Source organism: Dermacentor albipictus, chromosome 4 (assembly GCF_038994185.2).
Source record: "Dermacentor albipictus isolate Rhodes 1998 colony chromosome 4, USDA_Dalb.pri_finalv2, whole genome shotgun sequence".
Lineage (NCBI taxonomy): Eukaryota > Metazoa > Arthropoda > Arachnida > Ixodida > Ixodidae > Dermacentor > Dermacentor albipictus.
This window is the reverse complement of record NC_091824.1, coordinates 135,781,554-135,791,480: the sequence shown is the minus strand read 5'-3', so window position 1 is coordinate 135,791,480 and position 9,927 is coordinate 135,781,554. Positions and strand designations below refer to the sequence as shown.

The following is a 9,927-nucleotide window of genomic DNA, read 5'->3' as shown; positions in this document are numbered from 1 at the left end:
CATTGCGCGATAACGTGGGGGCGCAGAGTAAAGTAAAAACGAAACCTTTCGGCCACTCGCGTCGTTGTCACGGATAATTTTAATGAGTTATTTGTCTAAAAATGAAAGTGAACTGAACAAGTAGCATTTTATTACGTCTTCTAATACTATACAAGGATGTTTTTTTGCAACGAGTGTTTGAGTGCTAGTAGTAGAATTTGACTGAGGAGTGCTTTCGTCATCGGACAAGTGCTTGAATGTCCTGGGGGAGTCTAAGCACGGACCTGGCGGAGCAGCTCTGGGCCGTCCAGCGAGCCCACGATGCGGCCAGGGAGTTATAACTCCCGGTCCCAACGTGGGAGTAGCCCGCTCTATGGGACCTTGCGTCCCGTAGCTCGCAGGACCTTTCATTATAGTTATTCCATCCATCCATCTAATCATGTCCTGCATTTACCTCAGTTTCTCGATTATTAAGGACCTGTTCGCGATAATATTGACGCTTTAGAGATTCTCGTGCACTAATCGATCACTTTATCTTGAGTTAATATTTGCCTTTAGTGTCCCTTTAATTGAATATACAGATGCGGGCTTAACAAAATGGGCCCTTGATTTTAAGAAACAGTGGACAGCGGAGCAATGTGGGTCGTCTGTTGTGATGTTCAGCGAAGCAAACGAGCAATAATGCACAGTCGAGAGCAATGTTTGGAATCCTCGGCATCACCTCCTCCCCCCCCCCCCACCTTTTCCACTAATGTAAGTAAAATTCTTCAACAGGCGCACTTAGGATGTACCATTTTATTTCAGCCGTCCTAGGCTGCCTTTTTTTTTTTTTCGCATCACCCGTGGTGTGTAGACTTTTACTGGCGACTATAATTTGCTTTGCTCTCCAGTACTTGAAACTCCTCTTCGAGAAAGTGACATAAATTTCTCAGCCCTTTCGCATCTCAGTCTGCATCCAGGTGCCGCATTCAGTGGAAAACCGCGAAAAATGTCTGCATGCGCACCGCTTTGTTTGGGTGAAAGGCAAATTCGCAGGCGCAGATACGATTCGCGGAATGAATACGGCGAAGCGCTCATGTCTCCATATATATATATATATATATATATATTGCGGTCGAGTGATCGAGTATGATGTGGTCACGACAGTACTGAGTAAACTCCCTCCCCTGTCTGTATTCGTGTACAGAAATTTGCCCGCGGAAGCTGGATGCCACACTTTCGAAAAGTTGCACATATACCGCATATATAATAATCTCTCATTAACACGTTTTTATGACATGGCGTATACCATCATATGAGATTGCTGGATATGTGTTATATGTGAAATAAGAGTTTTCTTGGTGGTTGAAAGCCCCACCCACACTGGCGGAAGAACGCGCTGCGTGTGGGTCTATAGCGGTGCTCTTTCTTCAGCCAGAGCACTGTCTCTCGCAGGAGCGCCATTTTCTTGCTATTTTGCCTTCTGCCATCGGTGCCCGAAGGTCGCGGGGAGAGACGGAAGCCCTGCGTTGCAGCCTTGCCCCGCGAGTGGCGAAAGGTTGAATGCATCGCTGCTGATATGTTGTGGCCCGAACCGCGGGGCTTCTTCGTACCCTGTAGCCCGGGGCTTCAGCGTTCACCTTTCCCCGTTCGACCTTCGGGCAATGCGCTGCCGCAGCGTCTCGGTACATACCACGTGGTTCCAGCGTAACGCACGCGTCTCTGGATTCGCTGGCACTTACTGCGGGCGGTGCCTGTCGACTTCGCTGATTGGACTTTCCGTTAACCGCAACCAACCCGCGAAACATTCGAGCGAATTTGCGGCCCGAGGGGCGTCCTGTAAATGGGTCGCAAAGGGTGGGCGGTCGGGAGAGACGGGACCGCCTGGGGATTCCGCTCTGTCGGCGCGTGGTGGTTCCCTTCTGAAATTGGGTGTCTCGATCCGTTTATGAATTTCCAGAAAGAGTTCGCGGTCGTTCCCTTTTAGCGTGTCCATCTATAGGCCGCGCTTCGAATTAGTGTGCGCGCTCTCTGTGCTGTTGAAGCCCCGAACGGTTTCGGAAAGGAACGTGGCTCGGGGCGGTCCGGCAGGCTCGAAATAAATGCCGGAGCGCTTTGAACGCGGAAACACATACGAGCTGCCGCGATCGTTTAATTTCATCGCGAGGCGGGCTTCTGTCTCTCACTGGTTTCTTTTTTTTCTTACGTCCTTTTTTATTTTGCAGAAGTAAACACGAGGCCATAAAAACTTATTCTGACCAGATTGACGGTCCGGCGAACGACTCGAAGCGTATTATAGAGTGCGCCTAAGTTAGAATCACTCGCCGACTTTAACCCTGGAGCACGTGTAGAATGGGTCATCAGTGCGAGGCCTTCGCGTCGGCACAGAAAGTTTGGATGTGGTGCGTTGAACGCAAAGCGGTGACCTTCTGGGGAGTGCTGCAAACGAAACGTGATGAAGAGTAAGCAGGACTGGTGGTTAACTAACATTTATGAAATTTATTTGAAGAACACATCATAGAAGGCGGCTCTTCTCCGTGTCCCGTCTGATTCTGCGGGCCATTATACTAGCCGCACGCTACAGCGCTGTTCCAAGTTTGGCTGCTGCCTGCCCGACGAGTGGCTTTACCGCGTAGGCCATTAAATTCCGTGGCGCCACCATGCGTGCTTCAAATTCCGCGCCCCTAACGTGCGTCACAGAGGGTTTACCTGCAGATATAGACAAGAACGGCACCGAGAGCGGCGCTGCTGCGCCGGCGTTGAGAGCGCCGCATGCGGAGCAAAATACTATTAGCCGGTGGTACCCCTCTCCCATCTCTCGTTCGCGCCGCCTTGATTGCCTCCTGCACTGCGCGTGTTTGGGCACGTTTCGCGCCGCGCGCGGTGTGTGCGCGTGGATATTTCCTTCGAAGGGCGGTGTACAGTCTCTCTCACATTTAGGGGAAAACTCGAAGCGCAGCAGCTCGCGCAGATGCTCGAGGGGCGGGATCTTGAACGGCGTCGTCTGCTACGGCGGCGCACGCTGGCCGCATTGTCGAGAAACGTTCTACTGTCAGGTGCAGGGCGCTGATCACATCGTTACTGCGTGAAAGGAGCCGGTATTCTTTGCTAAGCGTTGCGCGACGCCCACTGATACGCCTCGAATGTAAGTTCATCGCTGCATGGCAGTCATAGACGACGTACTGATTCCATGCATTCTTGACGGCCCATTTCTGGAAGGCGACTATATATTCTAACGCGATAGGACGCCGATCCACACTGCTCGTGCTGTGCAAGAACTGCTAGAAGAGCGCGCAGTCACTCTCTTGGAGCGGCCGCCTCAATCCCCGGGCGCCAACATCATTTAAAATGTCTGGGGCTCGTTGAAAGTATCGCTGGCGCAACATCCCCTCTATCAGTCGCCCGAGGATAGGCTTCGATCCACCATCTTCAGTGACTGAGACGTACAGCGAATGAACACATCCCTGATCAAGTCATTCTACACTTCACTGCCTTCCAGGATGAGCGCTGTCATCGCTGCCGCTGGGGACATGACGAGATACTAACTGAAGTTCCGAGCGTGACGTGTCCAATTCCCCACCGGCGGGCAGGGTCTGTCTGGTGTAGCGAATGATTATCGAGAAAAATCACTTCCAGCTCATTGTCTGAACCTAAAACGTTCATTTAATCGTGTCCGTTTGTTTCACCGTGTTCGACTCCCATTGTTGAGTGCTTTGTTTTCCTTTCGAGTCAAACAAAGACTGAGCACGTTGCGCGCACATCTTGGTGCGTTTTGTCGCTGCTCATTACGGTAGCACAAACAGTGAAGAAATATACGTGCACACGCTCAGTACTCCGGCCCTTCGAAAGAACAAATGAACCATGTTGTCAAAAGAAGTTTGTGGAACTCTATTGCGCCAATGAAGGATCAGAGTGTGGCGACGCACAACGTTTAGCAAAGAATATCAGCTCAGTTCCCGCAGTACCGATGAAATCGGTGCACTGCCCCTGACAGTACCACGCTTCCCGAAAATGCGGCCAGCGCGCGCCGCCGTAGCAGACGACGCAGATCACGACACCGCCCCTCAAGCGTGTGCGCCTGCTCGAGCTGCTGCCGCCGCACGACTCCATTGCTTGCCGCATCGCGATGCAATACGTTCCGAGTTTTCCCCTTAGTGTGAAACAAACTGCACACGCTATATTTGCCTTTAAGAAGATCGGTACGCTTGACGATTATTTTTATGGCTGCAATGCGGCGAAAGGGCAGCGTCTGCTTAACCATGTAAGGGACGCTGAGCAGGTAATTGGAAACGACATCGTATGTGCCGCCGGAAAAATCGTCAGCACATACGATGCGGCACATACATACGGCACCTACGAGCTAAAGTCATTTTTGCAGTTTCTCACATTATGTTTGCTGCAAATCCGTGTTGTCTCTGATGGCGACAACGGACTTCTATCGACACTGTGCGGAAATAAACAAGATATATCGCTGCGTAGCACAAGTACGACATGCGCACACAACTTTAACTAGTACGTCCCCTACAGTATGGAATAGAGGCAGCAATGTAGACAGCTTGGTCATTTTTTAACAGTACTCAAGAGACGGAAGTTGAAAGTATTATTAATCATTCCTGCTTCAGCAATGCCGGCGCGACCAAGACGCGGGTGTGTATCGTCCAGTAACCCGATCGATCGGTGCGATGGTGAAGCGGGAATGAACTCCGGTCATGTTCAATGCATCATGCACATATTCAATTTCTCGGCACGCGTGAACTTCGGCCACTGCTAGCGCATACAACAGACGTGGTTTCCATTCTTAGACAGCGCACACACAAACGAAACACGAGAAAGAAGACAGGACAAGCACTCGTTGAACTTAAAGTTTTTGTATGAATAAAAGGATTATGTACCGAGTAATTATTAATTTCACGTGGGTTAGATATAGAAACTGCCATACACTCAGGAGTGATCAATAAACGATCTCGCTTCGTTTGCCAGATGTTTACTTCGCTCGGCGCACTGCAGTAATCCATGTCTGTCGTCTGCTTCTTTCGTACCATTTTCTTGTGAATCGGTATAATTTCACTGGTGGCATCAACCTTTTCATGTTTACATTGCTGTCGTGACAGTTAACAACACAATAATAATTTCCGGTCATCCGAAGAGGCGCCGTCGCAAACAAGAGACGTTTCGCGCGCAGCGCGAACTGAACGCGGGCGCGACCGCGAAGGGAAGAGGCGACGGAAACCTACACCTTCTCGCGTGCAGCGCGCGCTCAGCCTGGCCTCCTCTGGCTCAGCGCGAGCGAAGGGAACCGGCGGAAGTAAACCCCCGGGGGATTGGAAACCGTGCCGCCAGGGGAGAAACGAGCGCTGGCGTCTCGGGCGAAACTTGGCGTGCGCTCGTCTATATAGCGTCCTATAGACGGTCGTGCCACGCTTTGTCGGGCAGGCTCCTGTCATTGTTTTGTTTGTCAGGCGGATTGTGCCCGAGATGAGCGCTGCTGTCGATTCCGTCGCATGGCGTAGACAATGCGCAGTTTTGCCGAACGCACGACGCAGCACAGCTCGGGCCACGCCTTCAGTGCGCGTCTCGCGTGCTCAACGGTGTCGCAAACAATCCCCAGCGGAAAGCGCCCCGCGCGCTCCGATGCGCGGCGGTGCGAAACAAACCTGTGTACGCCTGTTCGCGGTGGTTACCGTGGCGGCTCAAGTGCAGCGTGGCGTGAGGTTGAGGTGGAGAGCGGGAGGGTGCACTGCTTAGACATTGGGAACACTTTGCCACCGCTGTCGATTTTGACGTCTTCTTATCTTTCTCGGTACGACTGGCTCTGCAAACTGTTACATACCCTTTGATTAGCCTATATGAGTGAATCTGACAACATGGCGGAATTCTACAATTGTGCTGAATAAAGGAAATGCTCGCCAGGACAAGACGCCTCTAACTCATTTGTTATCCGAAACCTACCTGCCATCCCAGTTGGGCTTGAACCGCGCATCTTTGGCTGTGTTCCAATACTCGCCGTGGACGGCAAAGTAAACGGCTAAGCGAACAGCAGCCACGTAAAGTCTCGTTCGAGTTCTCATGAAGACGTTAAAGTAGACAGCTTTGTGAAGACAGCATCGAAATCAAAAACCGGTGCAGGCTACGTTCCTGTCCAAGCAAAATGGCCACTCTGCAGGACGCTTGAAAACTGGACGGGAAGGTCGTCCTCGCAACTGTTTTTCATGGGTTCACGCGTACAAAAACTTAAAATACAGAAATAGTGTGTGCTTTCTATATCAACTTCTTTTTTTTTTTTTTCTGTGAGATGGCGTGATGTTGCGGAAATGTCATAACGCCCCCATTGTTAGTTACGGCTAGGTGGTAGGTGGCATGTGCCACAGCCCCATTTAAAGGGCTCAGTCTTATCCATCCATCCATCTTCCAGCCGTCTCGAAATGCCTTCCATTACTTGGCCTCGAAGCTGTCTTACCTGGCTCCTTATCTGTCTACGTAGACTGTCTCTGAGAAAGAGAGTAAACTTTATAGAAAAGAGCACACGAGCTTAGGTAGCTCTCTGTTTGGCTGTGTAGTGGGTGGCCCCCTCTGTCCAGGAGTCCAGCGGCCTTAGCTGCCCTTCTCGCTCAGTTGACAAGGTTGAGCTGGTCCGCTGAGTCTAAGCTGGACAGTGCTGCCTCCCATTGCTGTGTTGTGGGGTGCGTTATGGGTGAGCTGTGGTGTGAGCTGTGGTGTGCAAGCTCACACCCATAACACAGCCGAGGTAAAATAACACATTCATAAAACCATACCATGTGGTAAAGTGTTGCGCATTGATTGCAGTTTGGGCATTCATAGGAATACAGCATAGGGTGTATGGCGCATTAGATACTCAAATGTGGATGTGTGTTTGCTTGGAGTTTTCACCATATTACGGCTTTCTCTCATGTCAGAGCATTATGAGGTGGTGGTAGTGTTCTTCGTGAAAAGCGATAGTGTTGTAGGATGTGCATGTAGGTTAGTGGCATGGGCTCAGAGCGGAACTGTCTCTGATGCTGGCCAGAGTTGGAACACACCCTTTGTTCTCTGCGTCCTTGAATGCCTGCATGCCTCCTTAACCTGTAGGAAGAGGGCACTACGTGAATAAAGTTTTGTTGACTGCACTGTGTTGTTCTGAACAGTGTGTTGTTTCAGAACTGTTGGATGTATAAAAAGGAAACTTGTTAAAAATGAAGTGTAAAAATAAAGTGTGGCTTTGAAGTAACATGCTAGAGAAATATCAAATGTTTTAGGTTCCTTGAGGGCACCATAGGAAATTTCTAGGCTGGCATCAGTACTTTTACATTGCTCCCTTGAGCAGTGAATGAAGCTTTAGGTTTATTCAAATGAATCAACATTCCTGCTTGAGACTTTGTGCACATATACAGTTGGCCATCTATGCTTAGAATCAACCTCTGAAGGTGTCTTGCTAAGCAGAAGTATTAGTATTTCGAGTGTTAATTGCAAAATTCATTTGTTAAATTGGGCCAGCACAACAGCTGCGTCTCAGTGCAGCTCATGTAAGAGGCGAGGAAGGTGTGCAAAAGCTTTAAAAAAAAAAACTCCACAAGAGCCAGAGATGCCACTTGCAGTAGCAGCAAAACTCTGGTTTTAGCAAACTCTAAACATGGCAGTGTTTCCGTCGTTTGAAAATGAACCCTTGGAATTGCATGAGAATGAACCTTTTAGGCAATAGTATCTACTTTATTAATAGTTGATGGCTCCACAAGTCTACGTGTTGTGTATAAACGCTTTACAAATTTCCCTGCAGCTTCATTCTCCTCTCACCTGCATGTGCCTTCTTTTTTTGTCCTTGCAGGTAGCCATAAAGATTATAGACAAGACACACCTAGATGAGGAGAACCTAAAGAAGATATTCAGGGAAGTCCAGATCATGAAGCTTTTACATCATCCCCATATCATTAGGCTATATCAGGTAAGGCAAATACTACTACTCATGGTCATCTTGCCTAAAATTTATCATATCTTTACGCAGTAGTCTTGTTCTTGCTTTTATGCTCTGTTTCACACGTAGGAGTATTAAGGAGAGGCTCTTTCCTCCCACTGCTCGCATTCATGGCCAAAAATAGACCAACAGATACGAATGAAATGTACATCTGTATGTTGTGTAATTCAATTTAACATTAAGTCTCATACTGATATATTGCTAAATATGACATAATTATTACATGAAATTTGTCGCAAATCTGAGTCTATTTACCACCGAACAAATTGAGTGACGCATTTGTGCAACCAGCGACCACAGCACACGACTTGCACTCATAACTAAAACATAGTATGTTGCATGCTGAAAGCATAAAGATGCATTAATGCGTGATTTGACGTAATCTTTTGTTCATATATTGTAGTTGCAGTATATGACATATGTATTCAGTAGAAAGCATGACAGCTCAAAAATAACTGCACTACAAAACACACGCAGTAAGATGTTCATGAACGTACTACTTACATAGTTTCCACAGCATTGCCTGCTAAGTGTAAAATGTAGCATGTAGCATAGAAAACACAGTTTCACTGGAACTCTGGATGTGTCAAAGACTGAAGCATTGTGCTTGTAAATGTGAATGAGAATTCGCCTCCTTTGTGCCAAACTATGCCACAGATTTTGCTATGTACTTCTCCACATAGATTGTGTGATTGCTTGTGAATATGTGTCATGCTAAAAGGAACATGTTACGCTGCTGTTCAAAAGTCAAGGATTCTGTGAAGTCACTAATGAGTCTTTTGTAGTTAAAAATAATTATGCCTATGCTGATATTTTCACTGTGTACCTTGGTGCAGTTTGTGTTAAATGTGTATTTTACAGGTAATGGAAACCGATAAAATGATCTACTTAGTCACAGAATATGCAGACAAAGGTGAAATATTTGGTAAGTGGCACCTATCACCTGCATTCTTCGTGTGGCTTTCATTGCGTATTTTTTAAGTAGAGTAGACTCCCTTTAAGATAAACTCGAGGGGACCATGAAAATTGTTAGTCTTATCAGAAGTATATCTTAACAGAAGTGATCCACAGAGCTATGAACCTGCTATTTTCGCTGCATCCAAATTTTCACAACACAAGATGGTTTGTTCAGCAGCATGGTTTCTTTGGTTTACCTAAGCAAACTTCTGGAAGCATGTTTATAACGTTATGAAGAATGGAAGAGTATGGGTCTCTATACCATCAGATTAGCAAAATTTCATTCGCACCCATAGTTAACTTGCAGACGCCAAAGTCCTGAAGCCTGCCTTTTAGCTCCAAAAGTCTCTAGTTATACGATAAACCAGTTCACTACAAACAATGTCATAGTAGAATTAAGCTGGAATTGCCTCAATATGAATGTTGAGTCATATTGAGCTTAATGTTGATAACTTGGTGGCAGACTACTTGGTGGCCACTGGTCCGATGCCGGAGGACATGGCCCGGCGGAAGTTCAAGCAAATAGTGAGTGCTGTCCATTACTGCCACAAGAGGCATGTGGTACACAGAGACCTGAAAGCTGAAAACCTTCTGCTTGACAGTGAGATGAACATCAAGATAGCAGGTGAGTGCAGCAAGCTTTGGCAGCCTCTTGCTTTGTATTATTTATTGCATTGTATTAAACCTTGCATTAGTATTAATTAATAATTACTGGGTTCCTGCAAGCATGCATTGTGAGCATTGCATGCTCACAGCCATGCGTGGCAGTAACGTATACGTTTTGCCGCCTGAGAGCTTATTGTACAGTTGACGTCAGAAGTTAATAAGGGAATGGTCTCGAGAAAGCTGAATTGCCAAGCAGCTTTTGCTTGCAGCCAGTAAGCCTGAATTCCAGACTGTGCGCTCAAGCTGCAAAAATATTCAACTTTTTTGCAGATCACCCCTTCGTAAACTTCTAGCAACCATATTAATGTTACTAATTAACCCTAAATAAGCAAGGGTGGGCTTGTTGTGTCAGGAAATGTTCTTGAATATTAGAAGTGAGG

The 9,927-nt window shown here is 47.5% G+C and overlaps 1 protein-coding gene across 7 annotated transcripts in view; it reads left to right on the top strand.

The window, feature by feature from the left end:
- LOC135898385 (serine/threonine-protein kinase SIK1-like) overlaps positions 1-9,927 on the top strand; it is a 466,770-nt gene that overhangs the window by 417,876 nt on the left and 38,967 nt on the right. For all 7 annotated transcript variants that reach the window (XM_065427280.2, XM_065427281.2, XM_065427279.1 and 4 more), the window contains 3 exons: positions 7,778-7,894; positions 8,786-8,849; positions 9,345-9,506. In XM_065427280.2, the coding sequence (XP_065283352.1) occupies positions 7,778-7,894; positions 8,786-8,849; positions 9,345-9,506 (343 nt within the window). The remainder of the gene's footprint in view (positions 1-7,777; positions 7,895-8,785; positions 8,850-9,344; positions 9,507-9,927) is intronic.